Source organism: Microtus oregoni, unplaced genomic scaffold, assembly GCF_018167655.1.
Source record: "Microtus oregoni isolate MIOR12 unplaced genomic scaffold, Mior012 000007F_ref0000211, whole genome shotgun sequence".
In the NCBI taxonomy this organism is placed as follows: domain Eukaryota; kingdom Metazoa; phylum Chordata; class Mammalia; order Rodentia; family Cricetidae; genus Microtus; species Microtus oregoni.
In genome coordinates, this window is record NW_024543066.1 from 6,110,702 (window position 1) to 6,126,427 (window position 15,726).

The 15,726-nt window shown below is 51.1% G+C and overlaps 1 protein-coding gene across 1 annotated transcript; it reads right to left on the bottom strand.

Moving 5' to 3' along the window:
• Positions 1 to 495: 495 nt before the first annotated feature.
• On the bottom strand, positions 496 to 6,901 carry Egr2 (early growth response 2). The gene is made up of 3 exons (XM_041656222.1): positions 6,786 to 6,901; positions 4,142 to 4,250; positions 496 to 2,823 (listed from the first exon to the last, which is right to left on the bottom strand). Exons 1-3 carry the CDS (start codon positions 6,882 to 6,884, stop codon positions 1,586 to 1,588), a joined length of 1,446 nt encoding a protein of 481 aa, XP_041512156.1. The 5' UTR covers positions 6,885 to 6,901; the 3' UTR covers positions 496 to 1,585.
• Positions 6,902 to 15,726: the final 8,825 nt, after the last annotated feature.

Here is a 15,726-nt window from a genome sequence, read left to right on the forward strand (position 1 = left end):
TTTCCAATTAGACCATGCCGCCACACTTTCCTCAAAGCCACAGCTCCACTGAGCCCCAGGCCGTCCATGGTCGGAGTTGTGAATGCAGCTCTGTGGTTGTCATCTCCAAGTGGGCACTTGTTTGTAAGTGTTTGTTTTCCGGAGCCCACTCAGGAGCAGAGAGAAGCTATAGGCTGTTACAGGGGATGGAACAATGAGTCAGGAGACTTTTACACTGATTCAAGGGGGAAATCCCTGAAAACCAGCTATGGCTTGCGAATGCAGGCTAGAGTGAGACTTGGTGTCCACAGGCTAGCAAGGCAGCATGGAGGTCCTATGCTAGCGCCCTCCCCCCACAGTGGTCTTAGGGCCACAGTTCACAGGCGAGAAGAGCTGTTTCAGTTCCACCCAGGAGGTACCTCGTAAATGACCTTCTGCAGCAAAAAATATTGTTGAAAAGTATTTATTTACACCATAGTCATAAACCATCCAGTATCTGAACTCCAGTTAGTGGTTTTATGTTAGAATAGATTGTTTATTTTTTCCACAATTATTAAGAGCTAGTAAACAAATCAGCTGCGTGACACTATGCACATTCTCATCTGAAATTTGACTACAAAGGTAACACTTTTTTAAGTCACAAAACAGAGCATACAAAAATATACTTTCTAAAAAAAATTCCAAATATTAATAGGCAGAAATATACAGCCATACTTCAACCCAGGGAATGATTTCTTTTTTCTATAGTAAGGCCTCCTGCATACATGCAGACCCTGTAACACTGCCCACATCACACAAGGCTCAGAGGACACTTCCAACACAACTGCATGCACCCTATGTACATCCCCCTTTAAATAAGTTAACCTTTGACTCATTTCAAGAGATCATAAATGCTTTACATTTTTTTTCCCGAAGGTTCAGAACTCGGAGTGAACAGTGCACATCAAAAATACACAAAATCTGAATGGATATACACTGAAAAAATAACCTTTGTTTCTCAACAAAAAGAAGCCAATATTGCTTTGTCCCTCCCGTCATTGCACTTTCGTTCTCTGAGTTTTTAGTACATATTGCTTAAGGGTTGAGACGGCTAGATACCCTTCAGTTCACTGTTCTAGTGCTGCAGCCGAAACCAGGCTCCTCTCACTGGACAGCTTCCCCCAAATTAGTTCCAAGCCATAAAGTGCAATGTCAGTTTTCCTTAGTCTTTTTTGCTGTCCTCACTCAAAGGAATCAGCATCTCCCAACCTATTGTAGAAAAGGTCTCAGAACTCTGGCATCCAGGGTCAAAATAAGGGAAGGACTAGCAAAACCTAATGAGATGTCTCTCCGTCAGAATCAGACCACAGCCCTCTAGTCCAAGGGCCCTCACCCATCCCTCTTCTTGGCTCCCCATTGTTTGGAGTGGCAGTCAACTCCCCTAAGAGAGTCAAATGGCCTAAATTTTAGGAGGGCCCTGTGTCTGGAAAGGGGTGGGGGAAGGGCCGGGCTCCATCAAGGTCCTTTGCCCAGGATCACAGGAAGGGACAGGGATGGGTGATAGTGTTGTGCAGCTCAAGTGGACGGAGGGCCTCTGGGACCTGGGTGTGTCCGCCGGAGCTTCATCTCATGGTGTCCTGGTCCGAGAGGTGCAGGCCAGTGGTCCTCCAATGGTGCTGTTACCGCATAGGCTGCCTCCGGCCTGCGAGCCCCCAGGACCAGAGGCTGAAGGCTGGGCAGACACAGACGAGGAGGGGGCACTGCTCTTCCGTTCCTTCTGTCGAAGGTGGATCTTGGTGTGGCGCTTCCTTTCGTCACTCCTGGCAAACTTGCGGCCACAATAGTCACAGGCGAAAGGCTTCTCCCCGGTGTGGGTGCGGATGTGAGTGGTGAGGTGGTCACTTCTGCTGAAGTTTCGCATGCAGATCCGACACTGGAAGGGTTTGTGGCCCGTGTGGATTCGGATATGCCGGGTCAGCTCATCCGAGCGTGAGAAGCGCCTGTCACAGCCTTCTGCTGGACAGGGATAGGGCCTTTCGTGAACTGGCGTCTTGCTGGGCCTGTTCGGGTACTTTCGAGGCCGCAGGATGGGCCGCAATGGCAGGTGATGCGGGTTATAGGGAGTAGTAGACACTGCTGCAGAGCCACTGCCGGGCAGTCGGGGTCCCTCACTGCCTCCACTTGCCCCTGGTCCCGTGACTCCAGCACTGGGCCCCCCCAGAGTAAAATTACGGATGGTAGAGAGTGGAGTGAGCGGAGGGGGGACCCGTAGGGAGTCCAGAGGGCAGGGAAACGGCTTTCGATCCGGGCCAGCAGCACCGTGTGGATCTCTCTGGCACGGAGACGGAAAAAAGCCAGGATACTCCGGGATCATAGGAATGAGACCTGGGTCCATGGCTGGCTTGGGGGATGGGTAGGAAGGAGGTGGCTGGTAGGCCAGAGAGGAGGTGGAAGTGGTGGGCGGTGACAGGAACGCCGAAGGGTCCTGGTAGAGATCTCCTGTACAGCCCGTATACGGAGGAGGAGGTGGTGGAGGAGAGTAGAGATGATCCAATTCAGGTTGGGTCTGGGACATGGTACACACGCCCAGGGGTCCTGTGGCCAATGGGTTGGGGGAGGCAGAGGTGACGCTGGATGAGGTTGTGGTTGAAGCTGGAGGGGTGACCCCTTGCAAGATGCCCGCACTCACAATATTGATGATGCCTTCTGGGTAGCAACTGGCACCAGGGTACTGGGGGTCAATGGAGAATTTGCCCATGTAAGTGAAGGTCTGGTTTCTAGGCGCAGAGATGGGAGCAAAGCTACTAGGATATGGAAGATCCAAGGGCCTCTTCTCTCCAGTCATGTCAATGTTGATCATGCCATCTGGGGAAGGAAAAGGCAGGAAAGAGGTGGAACAATGAAAACGCAGCCAAGTGCCAATTCACACACGTGCCCGCGCACGCACACACACAACACGCACGCACACAGCCATCCTCGTTTCAGGATTCCAACAGTATATATAGGGATAGAACAAAATCCAACAGGTGGGGAAACTGAGGCTTGGAGACAGTAAGAAGTTAGCTAGCGCCTGAGACTCAAAAACTATCTCCAAGAAAGTAGGACGTGCCCCTCCCCCTCCGTCCCCCAGCCATCTGTGACTATAGTCCCCAATAAAAATACCCAATAATAGCAACAATATCAAACAATTCCCCATCTGCCTCGGACTCCTTTCCCAGTGCTTTGCCTTGTGGTTCCACCGCCGAGGCAACGGTACAGACACCACTCAAGATCCGACCAATCCCAGGCGATACTGAGAAAGTGCCAGCCGCGGGAGAGGGGAACCCCAGAACGGGTAAGTGGGTGGGTGATGTTCCCGCTGCTAATTCCTGGTGCCATCTCCCCCTCCCTCTCCCGCTGCGCTTCAGCTGACGACTGCCAGTGGGAACCCAGGCTGCGGAGGAAGGAGTCTAGGTTTCCCTTCCCTCCCCTCAGCCTTGCCCGACACCCGCGCGTCCCCGCCCCAGCCCAAGACTAGAGACTGGGCTTGGAGGAAGGCACGGGGGCTGCGGGGGACGACTTTACACAGCATCGCCACCGAGCCTGGCGCACACTGATGCCTGCGCTGGCCTCCCTCGGCAGTCTCAGGGCCACTTCCCGCTGCTTGCCCTGCTCCGCTATCCCCCTTCACTTTGGGGCGATGGACAAGTTGGGTGGTGCCCCTCAGCCGCACCAGAAGAGAAAAGAGCTCCAAGACCCTCCCGGAGGGGGCTCTGCCCAGAGAGCGCTACAACGCGCGCTTCCTCAGCGCTCCCCTGCCACTTGGCTCTCCAGACGCGCAGCTCTTCCCCGGACTCCCCAACTTTCCCATCACTTTAACCCTATCCCAGAAGCGCAGAGTCCGGCCAGTGGACTTGCTTCCAGCCTGGCAGCACAGTACGGTTGTGTCTTGAGCCCTGCGCCCAGTTGGGCGCGCAGAGGGCCGCAAGCATGCCAGTTGCTTTTGGTGACCAGGTGCATCTCTCGGAGCGCACATCCCAGCGCTCTAGTCCCTGTTCTCTCCGGCTCCTCCTGCACTCACTTCCAGTCTTCAGAGTCAGTGTGGTCAGCGCCCGTCCACCACCTCAAGTCCCCATTCTCCCCTCCAAGTCCCGAACACCCACCGCTCCCCACCCACCAGCTCCAAAGAGGACACGCGGCTTACCTCCGGCCACTCCGTTCATCTGGTCAAAGGGGGCTCCCAGTTCAGCATTGGGGAAGATGGTCACCGACGAGGCGGCGAGGTCTTCCACCGGGTAGAGGCTGTCAGGCAGCTGGTGCATAAAACCACTGAGAGTTACTGGGATTTTGTCTACGGCCTTGGCGGTCATCATTTGCTCCTCGCACAACCTGGAGACCCAACTCCCTCGCTACCTGGAGTGCCAGAGAAGCCGTTTTTGGAGAGGGGTTGGACTGAGCCTGGGTTGGTATCTCCTTTTGCCCTCCACACTTAGAAAAGACCACCACAACACGCAAAAAAAAAAAAAAGAAAGAAAGAAAAGAAAAGAAAGAAAAAAATCTAACCGATATAAAACTAGCAAGCAAGTTGTTGGCTTCTTAAGAAGAAAAATAGCTATGGGCCACTGACTCTCTCCTGCCTGTGATCCGGCTGTTGGGGAGCCAGGAGTTGCTGGTGTAGTGTTATTATAACAGTCAGTGTGTCCCCCTCGCCCAGCTATTTATCAATCGCTGCTCTCTCAGACGGAAAGTGTTAGGCTCCGAGTATTTATGGGCAGGTTTTCAATACCCGTGACGTCGCTGCCCATATATGGACTGAGGAACAGGGCTGGGCCAGGCAGCTTTTGCGGTCACATGGCTAATTTGCATACGGGCTTGGCAGCGCGGGCTCCGCCGAGCTCCCCCTGGAACGGTTCGCGGCCGGCGGACACCCGCCGGGGTCTGGGGCTTTCGGCCCCCATTGCAGCCTGCACTCAGAGTTGCAGAGTTCAGCTGGGGGAGGGCTTGATCGCCGACCCCGGCGCTGTCGCCGCGGGAGAACGCGCGGGCCGAGATGGCAGCTCTGTCTCTTGGGGCGGGGAGGAATTCCGGTTCGCCGAGACTTTCCAAAAAAGGAGAAGATCCGGTAGTGGCGGCTCCGCCTCCCCGGCCCTTGTTTGGGGAGCCATTCCGGAAAATTAAACTTCGGAAAGAAACCGAGCGGAGCCGAGACACTACAGTCAAACCCCTCCTTCACTTTCTTGGCAGCTCAAAACCGCAAGCAAAAAAGAGACAGAGAAAAAAAAAAAGGAAGAAGAAAGAAAGAAAAAGAAAAAAAGCTAGCCGCATTCACGGAAGCTGACTGCCTTTTTCTGAATTACACTGTGGAAAGTAGTGTCTGGCGATAAGAGTGAATGCGGTCTTGCTTTTTTGGAAAGTCTGTGCTATTTATACAGGAGCGAAAACGGAACAGGTCTGGGTTGTTTATTTGTTTAAGTATTTTAGGCACCTTAAGGGTAGAGGTTAGAGTAGAGTATAGGGCCGAATAGCTGCGGGAGCTTCGAGAGATCCTCTGCCGGAGGCACCCCCTTCCTCAGCCCGCGCGCTACTCGCCCCCCCCCCCCAGCTGCTGCACAGTGCGGGCGCCCTTCCCAGCGTGTCTGGGCGGTCCGCTGCGTGGGGGCGACCAGATGGAGGCTTGGACACTCACCCTGCCCGACGCGCGTGCACGCACACACACAAGCACACACACACACACCCTCCACTTCCGCTACACTCTCCCTCCTCCGCTGCCCTGTTACACACCCACTCACACACCTTACGCTACACACCACACGCCTCCCTCTTGGCAGCACGCTTGCGTGCCTGCCTAGCTAAGAGGGTCTCCAGGCATCAGACAAGGCAGCCCGCCAAGACACTGTCCTCACCTTCACAAGCCCTCCCAGTCCGTAGCCACCAAGCCCCCCTGATCTCTGGGTATACACTTTTCCGGGGGTGCATTCTACTACTCGCGCCTAAGGTCTACCCCAGGAATAGTATTCATCTCCTTTGCTTGGAACCTGCTCGGTGCTGAGAGACAACAAATGGCACAGGTTCGAGTCACGGTGACCCAACACATGTTCCCCTTGGCAAACAAACAAACAAATAATAAGCAAACCCTTCCAGTAGAATCCTTACTGTCAAATTCCCAAATAAACTTTTCAGAGGGCTCTCTGGGCACTCGGTTCCCACCTCCCAAGCAGCCCGCTCCAAAAGCGCTCCCGCTGCGCGGCCGGGTTCCCAAACCCCGGGCTTCGCGACCTGCCTAGCCTGGGATCTTGGATGCGGGCTAGGATCTTAGCGCCCTGTCCTTCTCATCTCCAAAGTTGGGCAGGGGAGGGGTCGGACGCGAGCCCCGCGTTTCTCTTTCTTGCCCCCATACCCGGAGCAGCGAGGATACCCGGGCGGGCAGGAGCCATGGCGCCACGCCGTGGATGGAGAGTGGTGCTGCAGGCGCTCTCCCGCCGATCACCGGTGTCCACGGCCACAGCGTCTCGCTCCTGCCCGGCCTGGAGTACAGTGATCAGGGGAGCCCCATGACCACCGGGAGCCCTCTCGGTGCAGCTCTCCGAGCAGCTCTTTTCTCCCCATGCCAACAGAGAAAGTTGTTCTCCCGGGAATGGCCATCGCCCTGACTTCAAATGCCCAAAAGCGAATATGGGAAAGTTTCTCGATCGCGCTGTGCAAGCTCTTCTTTCCGATTGGGGATCAAATTCAAAGGGAAAGCTCAGCGAGGGTGGAAGTTCTATAGGTGTCCCACCCTCTGCAAAACCCCTGCAAAGCCTTGTTCCGAAGCTGGGGGGAAAGGAAGAAATAGAAAGCAGCGTTCTTACCACGTGCGCCAACCCGCTCCGCCTGCGCTCCTGCCGGTCCCGCGGCCCCCGCGCTGACCACAGGCAAGACGACGCCTCGGAAGGGAGCCCGACTCTCATCTCCAGCCTGGTCAGGGAAGAAAGGCGGGGGGGGGGGGGGGGGTCGGGTTATGCAAATAGAGGTCCCGGCGGTGGGACTCGAGTTACGGTCCCCCACCAGCCCCAGAGGTGAAGCACCCACCCGCGGCAGGCGCGGGCCTGGCGACTGCTGGTGCTTCGCTGCCGTCGGTGCACGTGGGCGGGAGGATTGCAGCAGCCGCCCCTCTTACCGGCTCTGTCGCCAACCCCGCAGGCTGCCGCTGTGCTCCGCCCGGAGGGGGAGCTCCCGGGCGGCAGAGCGAGCGGGGAGAAGGCAGCCAGCCGAGGGCAGGACACCCAACAAGGGTAGAGCTGGAGCGCGGGATGCTGGCGGATTGCCGCTACCAACCTTCGCGCAGGAGGTCAGTGATGGTGAAACAGGGGGTTCGCACCATCGAGGAGTCTAGAAAGGGGGAGCATGGAAGCGGGGCACCGCTATGGAAGCCGAGCCTTCCAAGAACTCTCACCTCCCTAAAGAGCTTCGCTGGATCCAGCTGATGGAGAGCAACAGCATGGGGAAGGGGGCAAGAGCTAGCAAAAGCTAGATGCCCAAGACCTGGAAGGCCTGGTTCCGGAGGGTGCCTGAGCCAGTCACTCTTTCATCCCTTCCAGAACATCCATAGGGAATGCGTCTGTGATGGCCTCTAATAGCCTCGCCTTTACTTTCTTCTTTTCCCCTCTCTTCCTCTCCTCCCAGCCCCTTTTAAAGAGTGTCCCTTTAAGTACAAACCCTTAAATATGGGCAGCTTAGATAATAGAACAAAAATCAAGAGCACATATTTCAAACCAGCCGCCGCGTAGACAGATGAGTTTAGAAAACCTTGAGCACTTGCCTAAAGTCACACAGCTGGTGATTGGTCCCTTTTCAAACCTGCTACCTCCTCCGGGTCTTCAGAATCCAAGGCTCTTTCCACTGGTCACTGTGTGGGGAGCTCACAACTCTGTCGGAAGGTCCTAGGTCCGCAGTTGAGTGTTGAAAGCCTGGCTCAACCCATTAGGGGAGAACTCGCCTTCTTCATCAATTCCATCTTTGTTTGGCATTTCAGCGGAAAGCAAAGCTGAAGTCAAGGAGGCTAAAGGCAAGAGAGAGGGGGCTGTTACAGATGGACCCCCATAGATAGAGGGAGAATTTAAATGTAGGGACTCTGTAGACGTGCGTGATGGAAGGAATGACCAGGCTGGCACAAACCCAGCCTATTAATGCTGCTATCTTAAGAGAACCCAACCCCACAGTATCCTTCCTGGAGGCAAGGAGGGTTAAGAGGAAGGCAGGGGTGTGAGTCTGGGCTGAGGCAAGGAAGAGGCCGGAGATGTGGGAGTGGAATACTAAGGTGAAACCAGGGTCCCTACTTTGAAGCATTTGAACTTTTAGAGTTTAGATAAAAATACAGCAAACAAAATGACTTTAAAAAAAGTTGACAAATTGCCCATGTAAACGAGACACTCCAAAACATATCAAATCAAGAGGAGTAACTTGCTGCCGGTCTCTAATTTGCTTTGTCCAAAGAAGGAAAACTATAGGAGAAAAAGAGAGAAGCAGGGAGGCTTCTCTGCTTCGGGCTTGCTCCTGGGGTGGAGGTAAGGGGGCCTATGGGCCACTGGGCTAAGGAGACAGCTGGCAGGTCCTAAGGAATGCCCTGCCAGAGTGGTTCTGAACTTTTCTTCCAGTCCTGCAGCTACCATTCACATTGTGGTGTTGGGATGACAGCTACGCAGGAGACATGTCAAATAATTTACCACACGCATTTTGATGTGCAAAGGAACATGTTTGGAACCCTTCACATGCTCCTTCTTCTGTGATGTCATCTTCATCCCACCTCTAACTGCTGGTGGAGGGGGAGGCACGGTCGTGTTAGAATCTCTCTGAACTGTGGGCACAAGCACGGTCTGGATGGCCAATTCAGATGGCATCGAGCCTGCTGCCTTTGCAAACCAGATGATTGCTAGCTGCACAATCATCAGAGAGATCTCCTGATGGGTGGGGGAAGCTGGTAAATACTTACCTGTGCCCAGGATCTCACTGCAAACCCGGGAGCCTATGGACTATCAACCTACCTCAGGTCATGGCCGATGCAACTGTAAAGGCCAAGCTAAGAAGTGTCACTGCATAACTAATACGGACAGGGGAAGATCCTTAGGACTGCATTTTGTAGATGTGTCAATGCTGGCTCGAGAAATGGATGGTCAGAATCTTCAAAAATATTTCTTGAAGATCTTCCGTTTCCAGCACTGTCCTAAACTCTAGGGGATATAAAGGGTGCCTACAGCCAGGGCCAGTTCCCAACCCCATGGGGCTTGCCTGGCACACCTTACAACCCCATCATCACAGTGAATGTGTTTGCTTCAGCGAAACAAGTATCCAGTGGAGTTTCTTGGCTGAGGACTTCACAAGTCGCAGATCCGAAGGACATGCAAGGATTGGGCGGAAGATCTGTGGGAACAATGTGTCAGAGCAGAGAGCTGGTGAAAGGCAGGAGAAAGCAAGGTGCATTTGTGTAGAGAAGATCCAGTGTGGGAAGACATTCTAGGTCATCTTACGTGTCTGGCATTGAGGCTGATGGTAGCTGATACAGCTGGCTGTCTTGGGAGTACTCTAGAGCGGTTTAATCGCTACAACGTTCCTCTTTCACTTTTATTCCCTGAAAAAAAATGGCAGTAGCGTTGCAGGTTTTTGTTTGTTTGTTTGTTTTTACATTTGAGGGGTATTTTGCCACTCAGATTCTGCAGAAGAATAAGAACTTGCCAACGAGGTTTCATCCCAGAGAATATACAGAAACACTGACATCAGTATTGTGTCTCCGTGACAGTTGGAATGAAATACATTCCTCGGCTGCCAACGAGGACGTGACAGGCAGTATGAGTTTTGTCTTGTATAAAATGAAAGCGTGTGTAGGTGCAACAGAGAGACAACATGTCAGATCTCCAGGTCACTTTACTATCCCTGGTTAAAAAAACAATAACAACAACAAAAACATAACAGGCAAATGAAAGTATCCAAGTGCACTATCGTTTAAGACAGGTGCACTTCAACCTAGGCCCAACTTAACAAATGACAGTATGTCCGTCTGGTCCTAAGAGTTCAAATCCAAACCCTCCCCCCAGTTCATCTCAGTGTGTGCTTTTGTACGCTTTAATCTTTCATCTTATATAGTCAATGTATTGTCTACAAGCAAATGAAAAATGAAGGTCATTACAACTAGGGAACCCATTCATGTTTTGTTTTATTGTGCTAGCCTGCTCATATTGCCAGGTTATGGGAAGTCATTCTTTTCTTTTCCAACTAATGTCTGACTCATAAAATTTTTGATTTTATGTTTATTAAAATTTTGGGTTTATGTTTATGTGGAACGAAGCACTTGTTTCACAGCATCTAAATACAAATATTCTTGTATTCCAACTGAATAGCCTCACCAAGAATGTCACCGTTTATTATGGTTAAGATGATCGGTACTGGTCTCCCACTCAATTCTAATGCTGCCACTCCCTTGCTGTGCACACTTTAACACCTTCCATAGATGCTCTATCCTCATCTCTTCATCAAGAAAGTGAATGAAATGACCATTGGGTTATTGAGATGACTAAATGTGGTGACATGAAGCTGACAGCAGGCTATTGGTGAATAGTAAACATCCAATAATTGCTAGTTATTAAATTGTTTCTGTTACCGAATGCTATGCACCAGGCCCAAATTTATCATTCTCAATTCATCACTGTATTCCTCATAACCAAACTGAAAGATACAGCTATTCTTCTCTGCTTCTTAGATGGGGGAGGGGGGATGAAGGCTGAGAGGGGCTTACGTGACTCGCTCCAGTCATCCCAAAAAGACGCAGAACCAGAATACAAACTCTGCTGCTTTACTCTGTGTTCCGAGTCCATGTGGTACACAACCCACATCAGATAAAAGCAGAACAGCTTTGCTTCAAATATTGAGGAAGGAAGGATTCATGGTATTTCTCCCAAATTCTGAGTTTCTGCTTCCAAGAATAATGAAGACACTGTTCCTGAGAAGGCTCGTGCTTGGGTTGTGAGAAAGAAAGGGAAGCCCAGAGGTAGAAGTCTTTGCAATAGAGTTTAAAGGAAATTATACCTTTTGAAAAACATCTAAGCTTAGAAAGCCCAGTTACACATTTCAAGAGACCTAGCTAACATTTCCCCCTGAAGGATCCAAATGCACGACAGCTGCTTTGTTCTTCAAGGAAACGTGGAGACAGCAAAGTGATCGCAAGTTTAGGAGCCCAGGAGTGCATGCCTGTAATCTCAGCACTCGGGAGGCTGAGGCAGGAAGATGCCAAGTTTCGTGCAAGCCTGGGATATATAGTGAATTTAAGTCTTCTGTAAGAGGTATTCTTCATCTTAATATGGCCTGTAGACTTGTCCTCTGTGATCTTTCCACATATTTTCTATACTACCATTTTCTTAAATTATGAAAGTCACCTGAATTCAGAAGTATGATTGCTGTCCGTGTTCCAGCCAGCAGGGTTCTGGATGGGAACACAATGTCTTCCAGGCAGCGAGAGAGACCTCATAGATAACTCCTAATTAGTTCTGCTGGTCTTCCTGCCTGCTATGTAGAGCAGTTTCCCTTAGAGATACCAGACTTCAGAGCAAGCCAGGGACTCCCAGGAGCCTCTTTGAAAGAGTAAAAGCCACCCATCTCTGAGCTGCCATCCTAGGCAGTCAGTATAGAGACCACTGTGAATGTCGTGGCCACCAGCAGAGAAGACCACTAAGACCACTATGTAATTTCTTTCTTTCCTGATTCTTTTCCCCAGAGGCAGAGAACCTGATGGATGCAAAGGACCCAGAGCAAGGACTCCAGAGACCTCGTCCCAGTTCCTCTTCTGTCACTTGCTAATGGCATTATTTGGAGTTGATGGTTGATCCAAGGAGAAGCCAGCAGTGCTTCCTGGCATCACACCGCATCACTCCACAGTAGACAGGCTTCATTCTCATAGTTCTTGATAGTTCTTACTCATGAGCCAGAAAGATAAGCAGGAGAAACAGACACCACATTCCCGCACACCTGCTGTGACACTAACAGCAAGCAGTCCAGGTGGCCATGCTTCAGAAATAGAGCTTGAGCCTTCATTATTGTGAATGAGAACAGGGTGGAGGACAGAGGGAGAAGGGAAAAGATGGTGTGAGGAGGAAATGCAAAAGCCTGGGCACTCAGGGCAGAACTGGATAAAGGGGAAAGCAGTCGGTTAGAACCTGCGCTGTTGGCTACCTGCCCATAGCAAGGATGCTTGCAACAAAACAAATAATAATAATAGTGGTTTGTATCCTTGCGTGCCGGGGAGTGCTAAGCAGGCCGCTGCTGATGGTACCTCATTGCGTTTGTTCTGCCCACCACTTGATGAAGCAGATATCACGAATCTTTTTACTTTAAAGGTGCAGGAACCAAGTCACCGAAGCCCAACTCCCTGTCCTAATTCAATGGTAGTAGTCAAGCTGTGAACCCAAGCAGTCTAGCCCTATAGTTCCCAATACTTACCCCACCTAGCCTGTGTAACTAGATATGCCATCTCCTTCTCCAAGCCTCTGTTTTCTCATCTTTTAAGATGGGGACTGCTGTATCTGACTCTACTGCTTTGGGCTAGGGCATTGTGGGAGATCTCTAGCTGCGGTCAAACAGTCTGGTTGCTGGGCTGCAGGGGCGAATATAGATGAAGGCAGGGAAAGAGGCCTAGCTGGTTCTAGGATAGAAAAGGGGGGGGGGGGGTCTTTGATTGAATTGGACCTGTTTGCTTGCTTACCAATCCCAAGGTTCCTTCCAAGTGCTCTTCCCCTTCCTTGCATTAAGGGGCGGCCCAGATCCTTTTCATGCTGCAGAAGGGGGGTTCCCCAGATAAGGGGGATTAGCTTCTGTCTCTCTTGCTTCTCTTGATGCTAAAGCCAGGCTATACACACAGTCACACGGCCAGCAATTAACAAAACTGTGTGTTTCTGCTCTGGGGACGCTGAACCTGATAGGCTATTGTGCTTTCAAGGGGGTCACCTCCTACTCACAGGACAATCTTCATCTATAGTCTTAGAAGCACACACAGGCAGTGGCTACCCCTGGGAACTGGTGACGCCCGGCCCTGAGCTTGCTTTTAATAAACAGGATTTTTTTTTGGGCAACAGCCCATGGGAGCTTTGAAAGGGAAAAAAATGAGAGCACTTTAGATTGTTTTCTCTGATTGCCTCTCATGAAAGAACACTGAAGACATGCCCAAGTGGTTGATTTGGCCCCCACATCTCTTAACTCAGAAACACCAGGGATGAAAAGGGCCTTTACACAGTACTATATTCTATTACAGGATTTTGTCACCCTGTGTCTGCAAATAATGACAAGTTCACCTGTCCATAGGAAGCTGTGTCTGTATATGTGCATGTGTGTGTATGTATATATGAGTGTGTGTGTATGTGTGAATGTGTATATATGTATGTATGTGTCTGCATGCGTGTGTTCATGTGTGCTCAGGAAAAAAGCTGCACAGCAATATTTAAGCCTCAGTATACTTGACTCACTGACTCCAAGGTTTGTGTTAAGGGGATGTGGATAAGTGGGCCAGTGAGCCAGAACAAGTGAGTACAGGGACACAGGCTTGTTGCTCTTCCAAACATCCAGACACACGCACTGTGCCCCTCCATCTCTTCAGTGGCTACTTATCAAGCACCCTCCGTGTGTACCTAACTTAAGAAAGGGCTTGGGAAGTATCAGTGAACAAAGCTCTCTGGAAGTTCTTGTGGGTTTCTTCGAGGAACCAAAAAAGGGAAGATTCAGTTTGCAGCGTCTTCCCCTTGGCTTCAACCAGCAACCCATTTAAACCACCCACACGTGGGTAGGTATCTCTCCTAAGGCCATTGGAGGAAGAATACCAGACTTGCTTTGATAACTCATTCCGGTGTCTACTCTCACAAGGCATTCCTCAGAGATAGACTACACCCCCTTTTCATTATGAATTTTATTTTGTTTTCTTCTTGGGAGACTTGAAAGGACTTACTCACAATGATGCAAGAACCAGTCATAGACCCGACTATCGCCGTTGGCCTTTTCTGTTCCCTATGGACAGAATCTCGGTTCTCAGAGTCAGTCTTGGGATTTGGGGCTTTTGGTCCATTTCCTATCTAAAGCAACATCTTGATGAGCTTCCTGACTGCCCAGGCTTCCCACTATTGGAAAGCCTAATAGTACATTTTAGATGCTACTCGATCCATTCTAAGCCCCTTTCTCCCACGTGGCTTCTTTTCAGATGTACAGTGTATAGATATTAACAAGCCATGTTCACCTTCCCTCCTCCCTGAGAAGCCAAAGAGATCAGGTGACTTACCCAGGGTCACACAGCTAGAGAGGGAGCAGAGGCTGCATTCTCCACCATGGCTCCGGATGCTGAACTTGAGTTTCAGTCTGTGAAATGGGAGTCTGAGTACTGGTTGGGAAGGCCCAGGCGTGTGAGTGCTTGTGCAATGCCTGAGACACTAGGATGGCGAGTGGCCAGTTATCATTTAGGTCATGTGTTTGCTTCTCCACAGCGGCGACTGACCCTGTTCCTACCCCGGTATCCTGCTACATACCGTGGCGAGAACTAGTACCATAAAGTTGAGGAACAGACCACAGCCAGTCAGATCTCAGCCACAGAGGTCACCGGAGACAGGTCCAGGTCCCACTGCTCTTCAGTTCCATCCACCGGAGTCTTCGCTTGTCCCACTTTTATGAGGCTGGCAGTGATTCAGGGATTGCCACCCTCTTAAGTTATCTTCCTGTGGCGCAATCAGAGGAGATTGTCATCTGTGTGGGGGTGACTTAAGTGTGGCTGGGTCGCAACTGGGGTGACCAGCCTGACCAGGGGGAGGGGACAAGCCTAGCAGCTTTCTAACAGACAGCCTTAATGGTTTTGCTTTTTCCACACTCAGCTAACCTGGGCCCAGAGAAGGCCACACTATCATTTTCATTTCTGGCTAAAGTTTGGCCCCATTCTAACTTGTTCGACTCCTGCATGACTTGCCCATCCCCTATGCTTCTCCAGAGGACCAATCTCCCTGAGGGTCACCAGCCTGCCCAATCAATCACCAAATATTCCAGCCCCTTCCTATCTTAGACTCCATGTGCTGGCTTCTCCTTCTGATGAGACCAGCTGTTCTCAACCGGTGAGCTGATCCCTTTGGGGTCAGATGACCCTTTCACAGGGGTCACCTAAGGCCATCAGAAAACAGGTGTTTACATTTCAGTTCGTAATAGCAGCAAATTTACAGTCGTGAAGCAGCAATGAAAATGATTTTGTGGTTAGGAGGTCACCACAGCACAGGGAACTGTATTTTTTTCTTTTTTCTTTTTTTGGATTTTTGAGACAGGGTTTCTCCATAGCTTTTTGGTTCCTGTCCTGGAACTAGCTCTTGTAGACCAGGCTGGCCTCGAACTCATAGCCTGCCTCTGCCTCCCGAGTGCTGGGATTAAAGGCATGCGCCACCACCGCCCAGCCACGGGGAACTATATTAAAGGGTTGCATCATTAGGAAAGTTGAGAACCACTGGGTTAGGCCTTATGTTTTCATCACCTTGTCTTCAGGTCTTGTTCAGGAGAGTGAGCCATTTCTTCTCAGCCCTCCCCATAATCCCAGTCACCATGCCCACTGTCAGGCTTCATTTTCTCACCAAGGGTTCATGCTTAGTGCATCTCAGCCCCAAGAGGGTAAAGACCTCCCTTGTCCTGACCATCACCGAGCTCTCCCATCATCCAGGGCGGTCCTGGCAGAGAACAAGGTGAGGCTGAGTTTGTTAAATGAGTGGATGAGGAGCCATGGTCAGCCAGCTTTAGGATCTCCAGCCTCATTTGGTA

Bases quoted from the DNA above. Each gene is read 5' to 3' on its own strand.
- Egr2 (XM_041656222.1), bottom strand. From the start codon at position 6,884: ATGAGAGTCGGGCTCCCTTCCGAGGCGTCGTCTTGCCTGTGGTCAGCG. The intron at 4,251-6,785 runs GTAAGAACGCTG...TTTATGCACCAG, and splicing joins GGAGCGGGTTGGCGCACGTG to CTGCCTGACAGCCTCTACCC. The intron at 2,824-4,141 runs GTAAGCCGCGTG...TTCCTTCCCCAG, and splicing joins GATGAACGGAGTGGCCGGAG to ATGGCATGATCAACATTGAC.